A 24,675-nucleotide genomic window follows, 5' to 3' on the forward strand; every position below is an offset into this window, starting at 1 on the left:
GCTAGCTATTGTTAGGAAAATGTTATTGTTGTTAGTAAAAACTCAGTCATGAGACCCTTCAAGATGTGAATTGGTGGGTCCTACACTTGGAGGATGACTGCCAACATAGATCTTGGGGGGTAGAGATAAAGGATGCTTCCAAAGGAATTTCTGTATGTTAAAGTAGACTCACAGGATCCTGAGGAGTGGGGCTAAGATTGCTCTTTGCCCTTACCAAGTGTCAACATCAAGGCAGCTGAGTTTCCAGGGAAAGGTCACCCCACCTGTTTCAAAGAGTTGTTCATGGGCTGCAAAGTAGGAAGGAAATTTGTTTCTTGTTTCCCACATCATTAATAAAACAGTCAGATATGAAATGCTACAGAGAAGAAAAGAAGGTACCGGAGCTGGGGAGCGTGTGGGGATGACACTGCACCAGAGCCTGGAGGTGGTGAGGGCCTGAGTCAGGAGGAGATCTGAGGGAAAGCCCTCCAGACACAGCAAATAGGAAGAACCCCTGTGAGGTGGAAGCAAGTTAGATTTGTCAGACCAACACCAAGGAGGCCCCTGTGGCCGAAGACCAATGAGCCTGGGCTGAGGGGTGGGGGAGGCTGTTGTTTGGAGGTGGTGGGCCCACAGTGCAGGGCCCCTGTAGGCCATCGCAGGCATCCATCACTGCCCAGTGATGGGCTGACGGGAAATGGGGCACAGGTACACAAGGAAGCAAAACAGTTTTCCTGGAGTTCAGAAGTATCTGAAACACAAATTCCTTGAAGAGCAGAACAAGCCTCCCCACCTTCCCCCTACTGGGCCCTTTGTAACCCTCTGTAATGCAAGATGACACCAGGGCCCCTGGAGCCCCTGGGGACAGACACTGACTGACTCACAATCCAGTCCAGGTCCCACTTTGAAGGAGTCTTCTCCCTGTTTGGTGACAGACATGCAGATCCACGCAATCGTCAGCTATCCCTAACCACATTCAGGAATGAGAAAATGAGAATGGCTTGAAGACTTCCCTTTTTGCTCCAATCATTTTCAAAGGGTTGAAAAATCTTAACCGTGCCTAGAAAACTATTAGAACTCAAGAATGTCCTGGAGGCTACAAGGGACTCTTCTCACACAGATAAAATCATTTCACCAACACAGTGGAAGATTTTTCAGAAGCTGGTGCTTTCTTATGTTTTATTCTCTGGAGTAGGAGCTTTACAGGTAGAGAGGTTAGATTGTGAGGAGGAAGGGGTGCAGGAGACAAGGGATGCTGTTAGCAGAGTGGGTTGGAAGTCCTGACTTGTGTGTTTGGCTCAGGAGGGCCCTCTGGCCAGCTCCACAGACAGGCCTGGTTTTAAAAAGTGCCAGGGAGCCATGGATTTGCATGTTATTTGCGTTCCAGGCTTCAATTCCAGGTATGTGGAATGAAATGAATGAATGAACAGTATTCAGACTCTTGGTTAAGGGGTGGACTCAGGAATCCAGACCACACTGAGGATCCAATCACTGGTCCCATTTGGATCAGGAGACACAGACACAGAGACAGAATAAACAGTCAAAGAGACAGAGAGACAGTCTTAGAGAGACAAACACCACCAGGTCCCTTTTTACCAGGGAGTTTCCAGTCAGCGCAAAAAAGCAAAATCCACAGAATTTATTTTAAATAAATCAACTTTTAAGAATTAGGGAGAGTCACGCACAGGTGGATAAATGCAGTATCATCCCTGACTTATCTCCACCTCTGTCCCTCCATCATCCACATCCAGCTTCCGACTGGACCAGGTGCCTATGAGTTGGCCTTCTGGATAAGGTCCGTTGCTTGGTGTCTGCATCACCTCCAAATTAGTTAGACTCTAAGGTCCTTGAGGACAAGTGACTTTTATTTCCTTGGTCAAACCATCTTTTCACTCTACCCTCCAGGGCCCTCAAATCCAGGGCTTAAACACATGCTTATTAGACACCCATTGTAAAGGGTTCATTCCCCAGAGTATCTGACAAGGCAAATGGCTAATTTGCCTTAGCTCTGGCTAATAAACTTAGCTCTGGCTAATAAACTAGACACAGGCAGCATGTAAAGTGGTCCCATTTAAAGCACAAGGCAGAAAGGGACTCTCAGTCTCAATCTACAAGGGATGTACAACAACACTGGAAATAAAAAAGATGGAGAAGACTAGAAAGATGTGCGGTTAGGAAAAAAATACTATGATTAGGTCCTTCGGACGGAGACCAAGATCCCGGGAAGGCATGCTAAACTGCCAGGGAAAAGGTGTAAGGGCAGGCTGGGGCATTAGGTTTGGGGCCACAAACCAGGTGCAGTGGCTCACTGCAGGCTGCCATAAGCAGTCCTCCTTCCCCAACCTTCAAAATGTGGTCTTTCTCAATCAATGTTTAATGCAGTCACCCTACTCCTCCCTGGTTGGCCTGAGAAGCAGTTTGCACTCCTGGCTTGAAGAAAAAGCACCAAAATCACTAACCTCCCCTCTGGCAACAGCCCTCAGTCCATTCCTGATGTGAAAGACAGATTACAAATAGTATGTGGAGTTATAACATTTTCTGATTCTAAGGGCTACAGCTGTCCAAATAAGAGATTTTAAGATAATATGATCAGGGAAGGCTTCAGGGAGATGGGATTTTGGGTGTGTGTGCTCTGTAGGTACTTGTGAAAGGGACACAGGAGTAAACTGAATGAGGAGTGCTCAGCAGACTGAAGACTCGGGGCTCCTTTATATCACTTTCCCACACTTTTTCTCCAGAACACTGATATTCTGTGGAATAGAAGCATAATTTCCAGGAGTAAGCAGTTGATGGCTACCTGTCAGCTGAAAATGGAGAAGTCAACAGCTATGATCTGTCCCATCAGAGTAAGACTCTGACTGGGCTTTAATTGTAAGACCAAGCCATATTGGTAAGACTGGCCTTAAACTTGAACTTTGAATCCCTACCTTGACTGAATTCTATTCCATGCAGAACTATAGCCCTCAACATTTCAGAATCTTGGGCTCTGACAAGACCCTAGATCTGGTCCAACCACTCAGATTTATCCCTGCCGTATCCCTGACAGCCCAGAGAGGCAGCCTGCACTAATATTATCTCAAGGTTTACCCTCTGCCTCTGTCTCCTAGTTTCTCTTTTCTATCTCACAAGGGATTCATGTGTAAGGTCTCCCTTACCTTTATGATAGGTAAGTGACCCCCACATACCCTTATTGTCCCTCCTCACCTCCAAAGCCAGGAGTGATAGTCATGGACTCTTAAGAGAGGTCAGGATTCAGCACAGGTGATGTAAGGCTCTGGGATCTAAGGAGAGATGCTGGGCTAAGCCCTACATTTTAGAAAAAAATTGAAGCAATGGGAGGTCCCCCTGGGCAGGGAAATATGGTAACTTTCCCAGGAGTCCAGCATGTAGCTTGTCTGAGTCATCGACAGGGCTTGAGCATCCATATTCCACCTCACCCTGGCCCATCCAGGGAGAGCAAGGTAGAAGACAAAGTCCAAGGGTCAATTGTCTGTCTCTCTTACTCTGGCAAGATATATTTGAGAGCTGGAGGGACGGCACAGGACCAGAGGCTGAAACATGAAAAAAACAGGGGCTCTCAAGTGAATCCTGTCCCTCTTCATAAGCCTTTTATAAGCCATGTAAAACCAGGTGGTGATAGACATACTATGGGATGGGGTTGCTGGCAGTGCTTTTTCAGAACACCTGTTTCTGCTACAGGACACTAAAACTTGGGGCTAACATTGCAGTGGGCAGTGGGTAGAAAATGCTGGCACAATTATAAGAGCTAAAGAAGAGCTGAAACCACAGGAAGTATGAAGCACCTCATATATATAGAGAGGAGTCACTTCACACAATGCCTCCATGAGGGAAGAGAGGGAGGTGAAAGTACTCTTACATCCAACCGCAAACACCCAGGAGCAACAGTCGGTCCCCAGCAACAAATGGGACAGAACTAACCTCCATGCCTTGGACCATGTATTTTCAAATGTTCTGATTTTCTCTACAGGGTCCAGGAGTGATTGGTGGGGCTGTGGTTCCTGTTGAAGGCTCTGTATCTAGATAGAGTTCATCATCCCTCAAGTGTGTCCCTTTTTAAAGGGAGGTAGGTGATTATGAGCACTGAACACAGGGAAGGAGGAAAGACAGGAGAAAAGGAAAGCAATAGGCTTTAGTTTAAAGCAGTTAAACTAAAATATTCATAGCATGCCCTTGGCACTGGAATGCAGGAACCTCCTTATCCCCTCCCCAGTCATCAAAGCCCACCCTTAAATGAAGGAGAAACTAAGTTTCCAGATGCTAGTCCTGATTTTGTTGGCTAGTCCTCTGGAAAAATGGCCCGCTAGAGAAGTCTATATTTGGTTCCCACTGAGCCACCCTGGGCCACAACCTTTGTCTCAGCTTGGTCCACAACCTTTGTCTCAGCTTGGTCCACCCATGTAGAGTGGTCTCAGGATCCTAACTTCACCTTGTACAAAAATGCATTGGTCAGAAAGGGGGTCCACGTTCAGACAGGCTCAACAATTCCTTATATATTTTTCAAAGTGCTTTTGTTGCATGTTTCATTTTCTGTTATACATGGCAATAAATATTTGTTGCTTTGGTCTATACAAAAAGTCTGTGAGGAAGGTAAGACAGATGTTGTTATCTAAATGGACAAACAATAAATACAGACAACTATCTTGTTCTGAGTCCCCCAGACAATAGCAAGAGCATCTGAAAAACTCAGGTCTTTTGATTCATAGTCCAAATCTATGCCATACTGCCACCTTTCAAATTGTCACTGAAATACATAAGTACCAAGAATCCATGTGCAGGAGTTCTACAATGAGCCTGCACACTGTAGTTTTCTAAAAGAGAATGTGAAAAGGTCTCAGCAACTCATAAATAGAAAGCTATTTATTTCCTATAGAAAAACACAAGAAAGGAAGGGAGGAGGGGAGGAAGGAGGGGGGGAAGGGAGGAATGGAGGAAGGAAGGAAGGAAGGGAGGAAGGAAGGAAGGAAGGAAGGAAGGAAGGAAGGAAGGAAGGAAGGAAGGAAGGAAATGAACAAACGAATGAAAGAAAGGTGGTCTTCCCCAAAAAAGGCAGGCAGTTATGAAAAAGGTAGGACATCTGGTTGCTGGAGTGGAAACAGTAACATTCAGTTAACAATGGAATATTTAAAAAAAATAGTTTTCTTTTCAAATTGTAACCTGTGGTAAAACATAGAAAAATGTACTAAACAAGCTTGGTATAAAACAGAGTAAAATTTTCAAATAAGCCCAGAGAGAAAGCACAATGTTGGAAAGGATGGGGTACAAGGGAAGAAGAGAAAATATTTCATACAAAACTACCTATTACAATACAGAAAAAAGTATAAAACGTTCCTATTTTGGAACTTAAGTACAAAATGACACTGGCATTGGATCGTTTCACTATCTAGCCTGAGGAGCGAGCGCTCAGAGGGTGGGGGAGATGCTAGAAAGAACAAAAGGAATAGCAGTTTTTTAGTCTCAAGTTGATCAGTCCAAATTCCACCCGTTTTCCAGTTGAAAATCTTGCCTCCCTCTGTAACCTCTACCCCTAAGCCAAAGTTCATCCAGGCCTCAAAATATTGTTAGGAAGTCCACAAACACCCTACACATAGGGGCTGGGATCTGTGCGTGCTAGAGCTAAATTTGGAAAATGGATATAAATCTAAGGCTAAAGTGGTAAACACATTCAGCCTTTTAAAAAAACACATATCCCTGTGATTGAGATATATAATATATATATATATACACACACATATACATATATGTGTGTGTGTGTGTGTGTGTGTGTGTATATATATATATATATATATATAATTCTCTGTGGTTAGAAACATATTTAAACTAGCCACAGACCAAACTAGACCTGCATTCATCCAATGCTGGAATTTTATGCTAAAGACTGAGGTCCTTCTTCTTGGTCAGAAGTAGGCGGCAGTAAGAGTGGTGCCTTTGTTGCTCCACTAAACCGCTCCCTGGGTGGGTCTTCTCCATATCATGTGTTGTGAGCACATGCAAACCCCTGCTTTAAGGAAAGGACTGCCTGGGACTTTGGGGTCCACCCAGGGCTCATGTGTTGTGCCTCAGGATAGAGGAAGCTACAGATGATAAAACAGCCTTGTACAGAAGCAGATGGATTTCACAAAGAGGCATATAAATAGGGAAGTCCTAGAGGGACTTATGCATGTGGCCCAAAGTCCAAGTTTACAGTCACTTTCCTGACAACACATCTTGAAAATCCTGCATGTATGTATGTGTGCGTGTATATGCTGGTGGTTTTCATCCCTACTTTTTTGCCCATGCCCTTTCCTACCTCTTAGTAAGGCCTAACAACAAGAGTTTATATGAAACCAGGAATCTGTCCAAGCTTCTCTCGGCCCCCAAATTAGGGACTGAGTGAGGCTGGAGCCCTTTGAAAACAAGATGGCAGAACTGAAGAAGTGAAAAGCAGTCTTTCTCTTCAGCTTAGGGATGTCCCTCACCCCTTTCACAGCACCAAAGTTTCTTTGCAAAAATAGTATCTGAGATACAAAAGGAAAGGCAGATGTGCTTGTGAATGCATCTCGCCAGGGCCTGGTCCAGGATCAAGGGCTTTACAAGAACAGAGGGGTGGGAGCAGCTGTTTCCAAGGTCTCTGGCTGTAGACAACAAAAAGCTGGTCCCCCACAAGGTCAATGTCGGGTAACTGAGACATCTTCACAAAAGCTTTCGGTGGAGAATCTCCCAGACCATCCGCTTCCGGAAGTATGGCATGTGTTGCTGTAGGGACACAGAGATACCCTTAATTGTTTCATTGCTTTCATCCAGACCCAAAACTCCTTTCCTTTTCAATGTTTTCAATTAAAATAGCTTCAGTTGCATTTCTGGTCCTTCAAATTGCTCAATTCTTGATTACATGTAATTTTTTCCTATCACTATCTACCTCTACTATAGTCTTACAAATTTTACTGGACACCACCAGGAGTCCCCAGGCTATACCCAAATGTCTCCAAGAATTTTGAGAATAAATAATATCAAGTCCTCTAATGTTGAACTTTTAAGCTATGAGATCTAGGGCCTGAAAACCAAAAGCTTACATTTTAGGGGAAGAGTTATAGGAACTGCAAGAGTTAGCTCCACCCTAGGGCTATGGTGGAAAAGTCTGGTAAAGCTATTAATTTAAAGTGAAGGATATAAGCCATAATCTCTAGTCTCAATCCACTTTGGTCTCTGAAGTACCAGATGGACAGAAATAAACAATCACAAACTAAGAGAAGATTGATCAGCTTCATCAAGCGAGGGGCAGGGGAGGAGGGCAGCATGACCAATTACACTAGGAATTCAATTGGTGGCCTGTTCCAAAACCTAACATGCTAACCAAATGAAGAGAAAATGAAGAAAACTTGCTCTAGTCCCAGTTCAGTTTCTTACAGGATCTGAGGTAGGTGGGGGAGAAAGAGGCAGTTAAAGAAGGCTCTGCTAATGACCAGGATTCCTTGACTACAGCAAGTGACGTAAGGGAACCCAGCATGTGGCCTATCACTACCCGTCTTTTTCTTATGATGTGGTCTGCACAGTAACCATCATGTTATGAGCCATAGGCAGAGTTCCCTAGGCAGAGCAGTTGGAGGAAAAAATATCTACCAGGCAGCCTGGAGGCAGGGTGGTCACAGGGCTCCATCCTGAAGGCTCGGCTCACCTGTGTGAAGTTGATCGGTCTGTCTTTGGTAATGCAGTCAGCATATTTGCAAGCAAACATGCCACAGTCACTTCCATTCATCTGCTGTGGAATTTCCTGAAAGATTGAAAACAACAAAAAGGTGACATCTTTACAAGCTTCTTTCCTTAGTAGGTTATAAATAAGAACCAGAGGATATAAATATTACAGGTTTCCCTGAATTTTGAAGAGGTGACTCTAAGTCCTTCACCCAGAACAATGGAGGCTCAGAGAAAAAAAATGAGCATCTCAGTCAGGTCTTCCTATTAATATTAATCTTCACATCAGGCACACGGGAGACTATCTTAGACTTCCATGACACCTACAGATGTAAAGACAAGTCCCTGCCACAAGGGCCAATCAGCAAATATTTCCCACAAAGAGCTTATTCTATCTTCCCCAAGGAACCAAACAACCAAGCCAAAGTCAGGCTAGACACTAAGATAGAAGGTCTCTGGGAATTAAGCAATAAAACCCTTTCCTTTTCAAATACCCTAATATCAAGATTTCTACCTGAAGAGAGGAGATGTACCTGGCTTTTCTTGCTGAAGAGCTGCCAGCCATTGGTGTCAAACTCTTTCCTTTTCTTGTCAATGCTTTCTTGCTTCAGGTATTGCCTAAAGGTATTGGGAGAGAAGGAGATGAGCTATGGAAACACTGATGTCAGTTGCCACTCTAAGAATGGGGTTAACAATCTCTTAGGAAGGGTTTTTGTCTATACTCTGAGGAAAACAGTACACAATGTTGGACAGAGAGTCTCTGGACTGCTAAGCCACCCCTGAAGCTCCCATAATTCATGCCCACCCTGTCAACCCAAGAGAAACAGGACCTCTGCCTCTGACACCCAGATTCCTTCTACCTATTGTTCCTCCTAAGGAATGAGTTTTCATTCTTTTCCTTGGTTTATATGGTCCTTTAGAACTCAGTCTCATGGAAGAAGGTTTCCCTACCAATATCAAGGCAGTTATTCACTATTTATAGTCTTGACTCTCCTGTGTGAAAATTCAATCCAAATTACAATTTGATGAGTGCATACCTCATACAGAGCACTCTTCTTAAGTGCAAACTGTTCACCATTCTGGAACCTACCTCCTCCTGGCCACCAGAGTGGTACAGTGGTACAGTGAGGAATAGGCATTTTAGAAAGAGAAACAGATGAGGTATAAAGAGATTTGCATTCTGGTTCCCAGTTGAGCCACTAACTAGTAGGACCTGAGCATATCAAAGTCACCTCTGTGGGTCTTGGTTTCTTCATCTGAAAAATTAGGAGGTTGGATTAGATAATTTCTAATTAGTTACTATATCTATAGGTATATATTGACTCATTCATTATTTTTAGTGCCCTGGGACAATAGTTGTGCCCATGAGGGTATTTTTTTTTTGGTATTATTATATTATTATTAAATTTTACTTACTTACACATAATATATCCATTCTTACTCAATATGAAGATTTCCTTTATTAATCTTAATTATTCCATGGAAGGCGTCAAAGAAATGACTTCAACAGCTGGAAAAATACAACATACACCCAACACCAAACTCTTTTGTTCTCAACTCCCTACTTACAGGAGGATCCTGCAGGCTTCATTGTTTATCCCACCCATAGAGTCATAATAGGTAATATTCTTCTTTCGGAAGTCCACAACCTGGGAATAAAAATATCTGTGTATTCATAAAATAAGAAAAATAGTTTCTCAGCTTATGCTTCCCTGGAATTTGAAACTTTCTGCCAGATTTCCTACAGCACCATGACAAGTTTGATTGATACTTTGCACTATACCATGCTTAAACTGCAGCGGAAAGAACAAGGGGACTATTTACATAGCACTATGTAAATAGTAATGAGTGGCCTCATTAACGGCCCTGAAATCTTTTTTTCTAGTATTTAGGTTCTCCATCTGCCATGTGGACAACAGTGAAGACACACACGCTCTTTAGAGACTATAAGATGAATGAGATCATTGCCACAGGGTTTCAGAAAGATGATAAAATATTCAGGGTTTTGTTTCTTTCTGTGGAAGTTTTCTCTTTGGCTTTATGCTTTTCTTTTTTAGGTTTTATTTATTTATTTGAGATAGAGAGGGAGGGAGAGAGGAAGGGAGCGGGGAGCATGAGCAGGGGGAGGGGTAAAGGGAACAGCAGACTCCCTGCTCAGCAGGGAATCGATCAAGGCTTGATCCCAGGACCCTGAGATCATGACCTGAGCCAAAGGCAGATGCTTAACTGACAAGCCACCCAGGCACCCTGGCTTTATGCTTTTCAAATATAATTCAAAATAGGCTGTGAGATAACTTTTATATTTTTATTAACATATTAAATGAATGTATGTATGTTCTCAAAGAGTCATAAAAATATTAAATTACCAAGTATGCAAGGCAAATCATAATTAAGCAGAAAATAAGTCACAGAATCTGAGTTGGCAGTATCACTAAGAAGTCACTTTTTCTCCCCATGCCTTTCCTTGAGACTGTTTAGACTTACAACTCCCTTTTAAATATTTCCAGAAAAGGAAATTCCACAACTTTCTTCAAAGTCTAAGTATCTCCCACTCTTGACAGGAAGTTCACTGATCTATCCAATTTTCAGCCAATGTCTTACTATTCTTTCTCACAATCACCCAGTGAAAATGTCGAATTACAAACTCACTCCTCTATATATTCTATTAATTACATAGATTTCTTTTAAATTTGATTGAAAGTAAGAGAGGTACTCACAGCAAGACACCAGTGCACTCCCAGGTGAATGGGCACCAAAAGAATGTCAACAGAAAATACATCCACTTTCTTTGTCCAACGTTTCACTGCCTGATAACCGGCCGTTTTTAACTTAGTGAAGAAAAAGGTATTAAATGCATGCACACTTGGCAATCCCTTCTCTTTACTTCGCTCCATCAACATATTCATGTAGAAATTGATGATCTGTGGGAAGAAATTAAATGTATTAAAATAGATACTCAGGGATCCCTGGGTGGCGCAGCGGTTTGGCGCCTGCCTTTGGCCCAGGGCGCGATCCTGGAGACCCGGGATCGAGTCCCACGTCGGGCTCCCGGTGCATGGAGCCTGCTTCTCCCTCTGCCTATGTCTCTGCCTCTCTCTCTCTCTCTCTCTCTGTGTGACTATCATAAATAAATAAAAATTTAAAAAAAATAAATAAAATAGATACTCAGTCCCTAAAATAGTTGTGTTGTGTGAAGGAAAAGCAGTTGCTGTGTTGCAGAGCATATGTTATTGTTTCTTAATCAACTGAGACTTCAACACCCCAAAGCCTCATGTCCCTGCATCAAATTCTGGAAGGTTGAGGGGCTTATAAACAGTGAAAACAGAAAAAACTGATATAGAGATGTAGATGTACAGATCTACAGATATCTTATGGGGTTGAGGATCCATATGGGGCATGCTGGTCAGATCTGTAGAAGACTGAGGATTAGATCCAAAAATAAGAAGGAGGAGGAAGAAATGCTAGAAGAAAACACTTAAGAGAAAAGGAAAGGAAGGAACCAAGCAGTTGATGAGACACATTAGAGGAACTTTAATCTACTGGGAAGGGGTGAGCAACTTAAATAAATCCTGAGCTCAGTTTAGTGTAATACAGCAAAGACCAATAGTTCAATCCTTTGTGTGAGTCACCTGGTTTTGCACAGACAGAAAACTGTTCCATGACTAAAGACTGCCTTTTCAGCCTAATAAGTTGGCTTGTAGAGGCAAACGGCTCTGGTTTCAAGTAGAATTGAGTGACAGGATAAACCATCAACTATACTGAAAAAAACACCTCTCAACTGACAGTAGCTCAACATTGTCATCTTTACAGAGGCAGACATGGATGTTGTATAAAAACCTACATTACATGAGACATGAAAATCCAGTCACAAACATGAAGAGTCAAGTTTTCCTCCAGAATCTATATGGTTTGCTTCCTCATTTTTGTTGACTCCATATATGTCACCAATATCAAGTATGACTGTAAGAGATTTGAATGCTTGATATGGAAGATAACAAGATTCTTTCTATTAACAAAACAATATATTCTCTAATAGTGACTATGTCGACTACGGCCCCTTTAGGTCCAGGACTCCCTGGTACTAAAGCCTGAAAGTTACTGTGCCGGAAGTTACTGCATACCTACTTTATGTGGCCAGCTGAGGCCAGGCCAGTGTCTGTCAACTGCAAGGAATGAATGGGCTAACTGATCCACAGCTTGGAAATATGACTAAGAAAACAGGCACATTTTTCAGAATGCTTTTTGGGGAATGGGAAAACGCCCCTGTCCTTTGACAAATATTTACACACTAGGATGCCAGAGCAGTGAGCTACTGCCCAACAGTAGGCAACTACATACTGGGTAGGCAGCAGGGAACACTGCCAGGAACACACCGAAACATGGTCTAGACTAGAGAAAGGGCCTATAGATGAAGATGCCGAGGCAGTCTCAGGGAAACCACACTGCCATGAAGCAGAGCTCTGAGGGTGGGGGGGAGGAGGGGAAGACTAGGACTGAAGAAAGACACTGTTCTGCCTTCATCTCTGAAGACTGAGCAACAGGCCCAACCCTCTGGACTTGGGTCATGGCTGATTCTCTGCCTAGTGTGATGCCCAACAGATACCTGGAGCTCAGTTATTTTAAATAATGATCATGAATCAAAACCTAATTAGGATCACAGATTTCTCAAACTGAGGTTTTCAATCTAATTCTGTCCCCAAGGATAATGGTGCCAAAAGACAATTCTAGGCTTGTGATAGGGAGCCAGGAATGTAGAAGACCTGCCCAAAAAAGCAGAGATTTCTAGGCTATAAAACTACATTCTCTAGTGAGGGAAAACCAGCAAGAAGGAATTGATTCCTCTGGTATTCTACTCATCCCACAATATTAGTCATGTTATGAGGCTAAGCCCTTCAATCCAAGGGCGAGGTGAAGAGGTAGATGACCCATCAGTCACTGTAAGCCAAACCTTCCATGGGGCAAACAAGTCATATACTGTAAAAAGCAATACGGACTCAAGCAGAATGTGCAAAGAATCAGGCAAAAAGATAAGGACAATCTAACACATGAAAGCCATGGAAATGTATCTCCTTTAGGTGCCCATCAGAAGGGTATCACCTTTGGGATCATTAACCTGAAGTAAAAAAGAATGACATAAATGAGTATCATGCTATCCATAATTTTCCTTTTTTTTTTTTTAGGAGGAAAGAGTTCCAGAAGCCAATGAAGTTAAATTTACACAGCCAGGTTGTTTGGTTTCTTATTCTTACATTTTTATTTTGAGAGCATGGATTATAAAGCTAAAAACCAACCCAGCTTAAGTAGTAAGAGACCTAATGATTAGGATACACATTGTCTATTTTCTTTGAGAATCCCTCTTCCATGGCTTTAGTTCTACCTCCAACCAAGGTTTCTCCACTGCAAGGGAAATGGCCACCTCCAAAGTCAGCTTGTTAGTCAGCTTTAAGGAGTGATCTGGGCTCTTTTTCATTTCCCTTGTATCCCAGTAGGAGAGAGCTTGGTGGCCTCAATGTTCTCCTCATCAGCTGATGTATAATCTGACACCTGAGGCAGAACTGAGATCCCAGTTTCCTCAGTTTTGCAGCTATTACTCTGTCCAAATGAGGAAAATTGCCATAGTTTGGCCAAGACACAGTTCTACCAAAAAAACAAGCTAGTAGTTAGAGAACAAAAAGAATCCTACATGTCAACTCACAGAGGAGGGCTGAAGATGAAGGAAAAAGAAATGAGAGAAGGGATCACAGTGCGTAAGATCAAAGAGAAGCAGTGATAGAGCATTTGCTTATATTTTGTGAAGACAAGGGTCCCTCTCCCCACCATGGGGAGAGCCTTTCTGCATGCATGTAAGACTCTCTTAGTTCCCAAGAGATCTCAAATTCCCCTTCAAATAGGGGGCTAAGGGCAGCCCTGGTGGCTCAGCAGTTTGGTGCTGCCTTTGGCTCAGGGTGTGATCCTGGAGCCCCGGGATCGAGTCCCACGTTGGGCTCCCTGCATGGAGCCTGCTTCTCCCTCTGCCTGTGTCTCTGCCTCTCTCTGTGTGCCTCTCATGAATAAATAAAAAAATAAAATCTTTAAAAAAATAAACAAACAAACAAAACAAATAGGGGGCTAAAAGTGATCAGCCCTGTGCTACTGTTTGTCTTGCCAATATACCAGCATCTGGGGACAACTGCCAGTGTTGGTCTACCTGTCCCTCTTTTGGGGACCCACACTTGTCTGTCTGCTTGCTGTAGCTCCAGTGCCTCAGGATCTGCCCTTCCTGCTGCCTTCACAGCCTTGGCCATGAGCGCCTGCTTGTCTATGCAGTGCTTTTTGGGGGGTAGGACTGTTGTTTATAGTGTCTTGTTCCTTTGTGATTTTATTTGAAGAGCTGCCAGGCTGAAGTTGGAAAAGCTTCTCTTTAAAAGAAAAGCCTACAATGTTTTTAAACTAAAGACTCAATCCTTTTCCTGTATGTTACCACAATGACATAAATGACCATTGCTATTTGTATCTTCCTTCTCACCCAGTAGACCTGCCAAACTATTGTTTTCTCACCCATTTAGAAGGAAAACATCTCACTAACAGTAAAATCTTAACTTTTAACCCTTTCCAACTTTACACTCTGAACCTTTTCTTTTTTTTTTTAAGGTTTATTTTATATGAGAGAGAGTGTGCACACAAGTCCCACTCGGGGGAAGCGCAGAGGGAAAGAATCTTCCACAGACTCCCTGCTGAGCATAGAACCTGACACCATTGGAACTCAGGACCCTGAGATCTGGACCTGAGCCGAAACCAAGAATCAGACACTTAACTGACTGAGCCACTTAGGTCCCACTGAACCCTTCTAATTGGCTCAGGAAAAATAAATTTAAAAAAAAAATTTAAAAAAAAAACCATTCTGAAAGTTTTGGGCGTTAACACTGGTCCTAAGTAGAGACTAAGACAAGTTTTAAGGGGAAAAAAAGCTTTTTCCTGTTTTACCTGTTTTACTTCTCTACATTTTCACCTTGACCTCCCTGTTCGGTTGTTTAAATTAAATCTAGCCTTGACCACAATGCCCAAAAGACCAGCCATGCAGTAACACTTAAATACTATGAGTCAGAAGATCATTCACTCCTAAGATCTAACCTAATTAATATACAAAGTAGACTTTAGGTAAGCTCTGTGCATTGCATCCCTCACTGTGAACATATACCCAGGATTTTTCTCATACGCAAATCCAAGTAACAAATGATTAGAACCACTGCTAAAGTTTTAGACAAAGACAGGCAGGCAACACCTATTTTTATGGAGTTGTGACAACCATAATGACTCTTCTCCCTGTGACCTTGCATAAATCCCTGGTTTATCAAAAGGACTCGTTCTATTAAGAAACACTTTGACTATAATGATGTGGAATCTATCAGTGAATCATGTTGAAACACTAAAATTTCCATTCTGATCATTTTATTCTACACGTTAAGAGTGCACTGCATATGGCAGACACATCATATTCACTTAACTAATTTATCTCATTTTCTCTAGTTTTTCCCCTCCTTCTTATGAAATGAGTTTTTATTTCCTAAGGAAAACCTATTCCTTGTGTTAGGCTTGTCTAGTTGGGCTTAATGTTCTACAGGCCATTTTCTCTCTATTTATTGAGCATTACTTAAATTTAAATTAAATTTAACGGCTCCTTGGAAACAACCAGAAAGCTCTGATCACTACCAATTAATTCCCCATTTCCACTTTTGTTATGAAAGAATGCTAGACAAAGAGTTACATGCTCTAATTTCAGATGATGATTCCACAGTAAAAATCAGATGACCTTGGTATATCCCTTATTGTCTTACTTCTTTTTTTTTTTTTTTTAAGATTTTTATTTATTTATTTATTCATGAGAGACACAGAGAGAGAGAAGCAGAGACAACAGGCAGAGGGAGAAGCAGGCTCCATGCAGGGAGCCCAATGTGGGACTTGATTCTGGGACCCCAGGATCACGCCCTGGGCCCAAGGCAGGCGCTAAACCGCTGAGCCACCAACCCGTCCTTTTAAGTCTTCCTAAGTCCCCTCTATCAATCAAGTAAGAATACATCCTTTATACACAAGGCTATTGTGATGCAGAACAGCTGAAAGACACCTCTTTCTTTTCAGAGACTTAAAAACAGGTAACTGGTTGGCCTGGTTAGCTTGATCATCAGTCAGTATGCTATATAGATTCTACCTTAATTCCTCCTGCATTTCCTCACACCCCACATATGCTATTAGTCATTTCTTTATGGCATTTCCCTAGCTGGGAAAAAGTCAGAAATACAGTATTCCAACAGTCTAGTGCTTTTGCATTTTGGAAACAACTGACAATAATTAACAAGGGTTTGCAAAATAAAACCAGAAATAAAGACTTGGCTGCTTGCTATTTTCCCAATTCATCCACATAAATTAGTAGTACAGGATGACAGGAAGGAAAGAATCTTGGAGGGAAAATGAAGAGACCAAAAGTGCAGCATCATCCTGTTTCTCCACATGGGATGGGACACATTTAGTGCTGTGTAAAGGACAAAGTATTTCTTGCCCACAAGCATTTGGGTAGATGGTATCCATCTACCTACTCTGGCTTTCTACATCCTTGATGATTTTCTATTTCTCCTACTGATTGTTGAGAGAAGTGCTGAAATCCCCAACGATAATTATAAATTTATCTATTTCTTCTTTCAGTTCTGTAAGTTTTGCTTCAGATATTTTGAACTTCTCTTAGATTAAGTCCTTTTGAACTTATCCCTTTCAAAATGTCTGTCACTGGTAATATTCTTTGCTTTGAAATCTACTTGGTATGATATTAATATAGTTACTTCTTTCTCTTGATTAGTTTTACATGGAATATTTTTTCTATCCTTTTACTTTTAACCTACTTGTGATTGTGTCTTCACATTTAAAATGGGTTTCTTGGGGTGCCTGGGTGGCTCAGTGAAGCCTCTGCCTTCAGGTCAAGTCATGATCCCAGGGGTCTTGGGATAAAGCCTCACATTGGGCTCCCTATTCAGCTCCCTACTTCTCCCCCTCTCTCTCTGCTACTCCCCTGCTTGTGGCTCTCACTCTCACTCTCAAAAATAAATAAAATCTTAAATAAAATGGGTTTCTTGGGAGCCAAGCTGCCTCAGTCAGAAGAGCATGCAACTCTTGATCTCAGGGTCTTAAGTTTGAGCCCCATGTTGGGTGTAGAGATTACTTAAAAAAAAAAAAAATCCAGGAAATTTCTAAATAAATAAATAAATAAAATGGATTTCTTGTAGACAGATGTTTTTCTTACCCAATCTGACAAGCTATGCCTTTTAACTGGATGTTTAATCTACACTGTCCAATATGGTAGCCACTAGTTGAATGTGACTATTGAGCACTTAAAATATGACTAATCCAAACTGTGCTATAAGTATAAATATGCTGTAAGTATAAAATGGGTACTATATTTTAAAGAAAAGGTAACATATCTCTAATAAAATTTTACTATTTATTAAATGCCAAAATGACATATTTTATATATATTGTGTTAAGTAAAAAATATATATATTTTTTTAAGATTTTATTTATTTATGTATTCATGAGAGACACAGAGAGAGAGAGAGAGAGAGAGAGAGAGAGTCAGAGACACAGGCAGATGCCCAACCACTGAGCCACCCAGGCATCCCATGTTAAGTAAAATATGTTATTAAAATTAATTCCACTGGGGACCCTGGGTGGCTCAGTCAGTTAAGCATCTGCCTTCAGCTCAGGTTATGATCCCAGGGTACTGGGATCGAGCCCCAAGTGGAGCTCCCTGCTCAGTGGGGAGTCTGCTTCTCCCCTCATGCTCTAATAAATAAATTAAAAAGTTTTTAAAATTAATTTTACCATTTTTTGTTTGTTTTTACTTAATGTGACTACTAGAAAATTTAAAATTACATATGTGCCTCATGTTAAATTTGTATCAGGCGGGTATTGGGATAGATCGTTTACATTTAATGTGATTATTGATACCAATGGGTTTAAATCTACCATCATGCTCTTTTTTTCTATTTGTCCCATCTGTTCTTTGCATTTTCTTTCTTCTTTTCGAGCCCTCCTTTGGAGTATTTTTTTCCATTTTATCCTCATTATTTGCTTATTAACTATACCTCTTTGGTTTGTGTTTTTGTTTTTCAGTGGTTGCTCCAGGGTTTATAATATAGGTCTTTACCTTATGATAGTCTATCTTCATATAACATTATGTCACTTCATGTACTCTGTAAGAATCTTAGAGTCGTATGTACTTCCACTTCCCCCTTCTTTTGTATTGATTGTTATATTTTACATTATAGACCCCACAATACATTTGTTTTAACTAGTCAACTGTCTTACAGAGATATTAAAAAATGAGAGCATTTCTACTGCTCTTCATTCCTTTGTGTAGATTGAAATTTCCACTGTTATATTCTGTGTAAAAAATATCCTTCAATATATTTTTTTTAATACAGGTCTGCTGGTGATCCATTCTCTCAGAATCTGTCCGAAAAAAAAGTTTTTTGAAAGATACATTGGCTGCATATAGAATGTAAGTTGACAAGATTTTTTTTTCTTCAGTACCTTAAAAATGTAGCTATACTGTCTTTTGGCCTATATGTATTTCTGTCAGAAACACATTATGTATTCCTCTAGTACATAATATGTCTCTTTTCCTCTGGTTGCTTTTATTATTTTTTTTCTTTATCACTGATTTTCAGCAACTCGGTTATTGTATTTTTTAGTGTGGTGTCTCTTCTACTTGGGGTATGCTGAATTTCTTAGATCTGTCAGCATTAAGTTTCCAAATTAGGAAAATCTACCATTATTTATTCAAAAAAAATTTTTTCTGATACTACCTACATCTCATCTCCTCTTTCCTTCTGAGACTCTAATTACATACTCAGAACGCCTGATACTTTCCTCAGCTCATATATACTCCTCTTTCTTCAGCCTTTTTTGTTTCATTTGGATGGTTCCTATTACTATATCTTCTACTTCACTGTTTTTTTTTTCTTCTGTAATGTCCAATCTACTGTTAATCCCATGTATTTTCATGTATTTTTTATTTCAGATACTATATTTTTCATCCCTTAGAAGTTCAGTTTGGGTCTTCTTTTACATCTTCCATTTTTCTCATCATCATGTCAATTTTCCTCTAAACTCCTGAACATATGGAGTGTGTTTATAATATCTGTTTTAATATCCTTCCAGTCTATGTTAGTTCTGTCATTTTTGTCATTTCGGGGTATTTCTAGAAACTGTTTTTCCCTTGTAATAAGTTGCATTTTCCTTCCACCTTGCATAATTTTTGAATGGATGCTGGACACTGTGATTTCATGTTATTGGGTTTTGCTATTACTAGAATATGTTTGTATTTCTTTAAATATCATTGGGCTTTTGTTCTGGGATATAGCTAAGACACTTGGATCAGTTTCAAGCTTTCAAAATTTGTATTTAAAAAAAATTTTTTTTTGTATTTAACTTTGCTACCACAGGTCCAGAGTGGCCTTTATTCTAGGACCAGTTTGGACCCACTTCTGAGGTAATATCCTTTAGAGGCCACTATTCAATGCCTCATGATTTTTCCACTCTAACTAGTTGGAATATGAACTATTCTAACCACCTGTTAGCTCTAAGCTTTGTTCTGATTCCTTCTTTCTGGTGGTTCTTTACCCAGCCTCTGTAGTTTCTTCCTATCTACATATAGATCAGGGCTCAGCCAAAGATTTGAGGGGGGCCTCTGTACATATCTGATGATTTCTTTGCACAGCAACCTTCCCTTCAGTATTTTACTTCACAAATCTTGGCCCACTTTCACCTCCCTGAACTCTGAGCTATGTCTCCTCCACTGAGCAAGACTGTCAGGCACTGCCAGATTCTACTAGCTCTCCACACTCAACAGACCACACTAGTGAGGTGGGAGAAATCATCAGCTCATCTTTTTCATTTTCCTAATCTCAGGGATCTCTGTTATCTATTGTCCAAAAATTGTTTCATGTTTTATTTCATTTTCTAGTTAGGCTGAAAGGGTAAACCTGATCCATTTCATTCTATCATGACCAGAAGCAGAAGTCAGATCCATTTACTTATATGCCTAAAAAATTTCCATATATCTTTAAATTTATCTGATGCCTTATAACAGCATTTAGGCCCTCTAAAAAGTAGAATGATCAGGCCATAAAGCAGAGTCATTAAGCTACTGGATCATAGAGGTTATCTAATGCAATTGCCAGGAATCAACAAATAATTTTTAGTGTTGATATCCATTTAAAAATATTCTCTTCTTGTTTCTGGATTGTGATTTTTCAATCCACTTTTGCAACGAATTCCTCCTCTTTAACCCTGACCTCCTTCCTTTAATTAGATATTTCTATTAATAACTTATCACCAGACCCAGTAGGGAAATCCCCATCTGTAATGTCCCTGGTGTCATCAGCCTTCCAGCTCCTTTTGTATTGACAAAGATAACCAATCCCCATATTACATTTCTGAGAAGTTTCATTTTCTTACAGTGAGTTAAAAATGTCAGTCCTATCAACCAATCATTAGTCCTTTGAAGCTATACAGAATTTAACTATTCATCTATACATAAATCCATTCATGAAAAATGTTTAAAAGCCTATTTTGTAAATAAGCAATGTAGCCTACTCTTCTTTTAGGAACAAGACCAGAGAAAGAGTAGCCTAACTGCTTTCTCCACATATTCCAAATATAAGACTTCTGGATTTTATTTTCCTTATAAATTATTCACATCTGTTTCACTTCCACTTCCAGACACTTCCATTGCCTATAAAATGGTAAGAATAATATGCCAATCACCTTATTTTGGAGAAGGACTTACAATAGCTTATAAAACTGACAGGAGATATAGAAAGAAAATAAATGGTTATTAATGAAAATATCTATTTGAGGGAAGAACAGGATTGAAGAGAGCATGAATTACTTGCAAAAGAAGACTCAGAGTTCTTAACAAAAAAAAAGAATTATGTATTTTTAAATGAATATTAATACTTAGGGATATCTACTAATTCCTCATCAGAATGTTAGCTTCTCAAGGACAATAACTTTGAAAGCCTGAGAAGTACAGTACTTTGAAAATGGTGCTTTTCAAAATAGTTATCATCATCATGGACATGTGAATTGGTACCTGCTTTCAAGGTTAACATTCTAAACTCAGAAGACAAGTAAGCACTCTCTACAAAAGTAATGGGTAGGTGTGGTAGAGATAAAGTAGACAAGGAATATTTCCTTCTCCTTGACTTTTCTAAATAATGTAATTTCCACTAACTTTGCTTGCTAAAAATCCAACCTTTGATGGGCCGAAGGAATGGAAAACATGTCCTGATGAATGCTGCCTCTGTAAGGGATCTCACCGAATTAACTGCCATGGTAAACAGCACTGACCCAGCTCATATCCTACTCACTGCTGCCCTCTAGGAGGCTTTGCATAATCTACAACAAATGGGTTACAATGGCTGTAGAATAACGGACTCCTTTCCATTTAGCAGTGAGAGGCACAAGACAGCAAGAAACCACAAATCAATGTCTTCACATCAAAAACATTTAATTGATGGATACTTTGAACTGTCCTTGATTTCTATTTTGCTCTTTAATCTGGCTGAACTCTTTTTTTTCCTGTTATTTGATCCAATGTTCAAATATCACTCTTCTGAACCAAAAGAAGCAAGGATGCTTTCCCCTAACACAAGACAGTATCAAACATACCTTCCTTACCACTCTTTGTCAAAGATATTTTTCAGGTAGTGATTAACTTCTGAAATCTATATTTTAGAAACCGATCAGTGGCAAAGAGAATGGGAATAATCCAGCTGCCCCCAGAAAAAAACAACATGCTGGACATGGCATATGGCTCTCAAATTCTATACATCTAATCCTAAGACAAGATCCAATTTAGGATTCTGAGGCAGTACAATATAATACATAAGACCTATTGCTTGGGTCTAAATCCTGGCTCTGCTTTACTAGGCATGTAACCTTCCAAGTTTCTTAATCTTTCCATGCTTTGTTTCTTTATCTATAAAATAGAAATGAAAAAAAAAAGAAAAAAAAATAAAAATAAAATAGAAATGGATAAAACTACAGTATATACTCTAAGGTTTATGGTGACTATTATCTGAATAGAACACATAAAACACAGTAGTGTCCAACATAATGTAAATGCTCAATAGATGTTGGTGAGTTGTTATTTGGAGGAGCCTGAGCTTACAAAATCAGATTATAGATATCTAGAATATCTGGTGCTTACTATATAGAGTATCTCAAAATCTTCCATGGCTGTAAAGTTTTGAGTACACCCAAAATATCAGGCAGGGATGCTTCTACTGGGCCTAAGGAAGGAAGCAGGTACTTAGAGAAAAAAACCCAACCCCATTCTCTTCTTTTGAAGTGAAAAATATTCTTCTAAAATAAAACAGGCTCTTACAAGTTTAAGAATGGGGACAGATTAAAGACTGTAGTGTAATTAATCTACTTAAAATTATTAGCAGGAGGAACGCCTGGGTGGCTCAGTGGTTGAATGTCTGCCTTTGGCTCAGGGCATGATCCCAGGATCCCAGGATCGAGTCCCATGTTGGGTTCCCTGCATGGAGCCTGCTTCTCCCTCTGCCTAGGTCTCTGCCTTTCTCTCTCTCTGCGTCTCTAATGAAAACATAAAATAAATAAAAAATTATTAGCAAGAGCTGAGGGCCATAGCTTTCTTTCAACTCAGTACATCAAATATTTAATAATATAGCTTTTTCAGTGTCAGTTTAAAAAAATATTATGTATAACTAGGCTACTTTAGAAAGCTTATCTCTCGGGATCCCTGGGTGGCGCAGTGGTTTGGCGCCTGCCTCTGGCCCAGGGCGCGATCCTGGAGACCCAGGATCGAATCCCACGTCGGGCTACCGGTGCATGGAGCCTGCTTCTCCCTCTGCCTATGTCTCTGCCTCTCTCTCTCTCTGTGACTATCATAAATAAATTAATTAATTAATTAAAAAAAAAAAAAAAAAGAAAGCTTATCTCTCATAACCTACGTGAACTGGAACAAGTACAGATGAAAAAGGAAGTAGAAATGGAAGCTCTGATGGAAATCCCAAAGTACTCCTTCATGCTATAACATAGTCAAAGTTATTAAATATTTGCTTAAACAATGTGAACTGCAGGGTAGGTGCCTTAAAGAGAGTGAGAGTGAATGTCCTCTCCCTCAGTGTCTAAATCTTCCAAACAGAGAAAGGTAAATCATCAATTCTTAGACTCAAAGGTGCATAAAAAAATATCAACTGAGGTACTTGTTTAAAATGTGTATCAGGGATCCCTGGGTGGCGCAGCGGTTTGGCGCCTGCCTTTGGCCCAGGGCGCGATCCTGGAGACCCGGGATCGAATCCCGCGTCAGGCTCCCGGTGCATGGAGCCTGCTTCTCCCTCCGCCTGTGTCTCTGCCTCTCTCTCTCTCTCTGTGACTATCATAAAATAAATAAAAAATTAAAAAAAAAATAAAATAAAATAAAAAATAAAATGTGTATCAAAAAAAAAAAATGTGTATCTCTACCACACTGCCTCATACTCACTCAGGAGAACAGACAAACCTAGGAGAGCCGATTCTATGTAGGCCATCTGAGGACCATACTTCGAGAAATATTGAGATAATGCTTGATTTAGTTTCCATTTAATGTTCACGTACTGTTTGAATATAAAAAAGTACAAGATTACCTCATCATTGAGCCAGTTCAAATGGTTTAGAGTTTGAATATCTTTGCGTGTAATGGTCAAGCGGAATGCTTCACTCAGAACTTCATCCTGATTCCCATTACGAAATACATTCTTTATTTCTTTCTCCATTTCCTAGGGAACCAAGAGGTGCCAGAAATGAAGCATTACATGGCTAAGACACATTAGATTTCTCACTAAGTCCCATATAATCCCCAGACTATATTTATCAGTAATCAACTGTTTACTTCTAACATTTTGGTTTGATTTCTATTCCTTCCAGTAATCTCCTGGGTCACTTCTTTTCATCCCATCTTGTCCTCCCTTATCAGCAGTACATTTCAGACCCTTCTTTCTTTTATTCCTAAGTCTGAAATAACCTTCTGCTATCAAATTTTCTAAGTTCACAAAAAAGACCTAATTATATTTCATATCTTTGGTCCACAGGATTTCCTAATAAATAGAACTTTTTCCAAAAAGGAAACCTTTTTCCAAAAGGTAGTAAGGGGATAAAGGTAGTATCTTTCAGATACTTTTTCTAAAAAAATTTGGGCTTTTTAAAGGTAAATTATGGAATCCACCACAACTTTAATAAATGTGTTATACTTACCAGCTATATGATAGTTTTACAAACAGAAGAACAGATTACAGAACAGATTATCTTACAATATACTTAGACTTTCATATATTTTCCAAATTTTTATACTGATTTTATATTACTTAAAAACTACTGTCTCAACTTACTATTTGATGTCAAACACATACGTTAAAAGTAAAAATGTACATAAAATGAAACATAAATTTATTTAATGTTTTTTTCACTAAAGCTGTGAAAAGCCACCCATAAGTCTTTCCTCAATTTTCAATAATCCTCTAATAAGAGGAATACAATTTAAATGCCAGGTGTTCTGTTATTTCTGTGGTTGAAGTTCATTCAAAGTATTTTTTCTAAACACACTTGCTAGCATAAGAAACTGTAGTATGTAATTTACCTCTGTGATTTCAGGAAATTCATCTTCACTATCAGTTAACTTATGACCTTTCTTTTCTGTTTCTTGGGTGATTGTGACAGGGATCTCCTTTTCAAGAGGCACACGAAGATGCAGTTCTACTGAATCATGTACTGAATGTTCCTGTTCCTGCAATCTCTGCAAAACAGAACTTTAGAGTAAGTGGGATAAAGAAAACTACTCCTTGTCTACATACACTGAGTAGGACTAGCTGGAGAGATCAAGGATATACACTAATCTGGCACATTGCAATGGCATAATGCTAATGGCATGCTAATGGCATAATGCTATGCCACCATAACATCTTGCAATTA

At 40.0% G+C, this 24,675-nt stretch overlaps 1 protein-coding gene across 3 annotated transcripts in view; it reads right to left on the minus strand.

Moving 5' to 3' along the window:
- Positions 1-4,475: 4,475 nt before the first annotated feature.
- Positions 4,476-24,675, minus strand: part of SENP1 (SUMO specific peptidase 1) — a 52,293-nt gene continuing 32,093 nt past the window's right edge. For all 3 annotated transcript variants that reach the window (XM_041735373.1, XM_041735372.1, XM_041735374.1), the window contains 7 exons: positions 24,344-24,499; positions 23,355-23,486; positions 10,386-10,589; positions 9,238-9,317; positions 8,202-8,286; positions 7,652-7,747; positions 4,476-6,732 (listed from right to left, as the gene is read on the minus strand). In XM_041735373.1, coding sequence (XP_041591307.1) covers positions 6,670-6,732; positions 7,652-7,747; positions 8,202-8,286; positions 9,238-9,317; positions 10,386-10,589; positions 23,355-23,486; positions 24,344-24,499 — 816 coding nt within the window. In that variant the 3' untranslated portion in view covers positions 4,476-6,669. The remainder of the gene's footprint in view (positions 6,733-7,651; positions 7,748-8,201; positions 8,287-9,237; positions 9,318-10,385; positions 10,590-23,354; positions 23,487-24,343; positions 24,500-24,675) is intronic.

The sequence above is a fragment of the Vulpes lagopus genome, chromosome 21 (assembly GCF_018345385.1).
Source record: "Vulpes lagopus strain Blue_001 chromosome 21, ASM1834538v1, whole genome shotgun sequence".
Classification (NCBI taxonomy): domain Eukaryota; kingdom Metazoa; phylum Chordata; class Mammalia; order Carnivora; family Canidae; genus Vulpes; species Vulpes lagopus.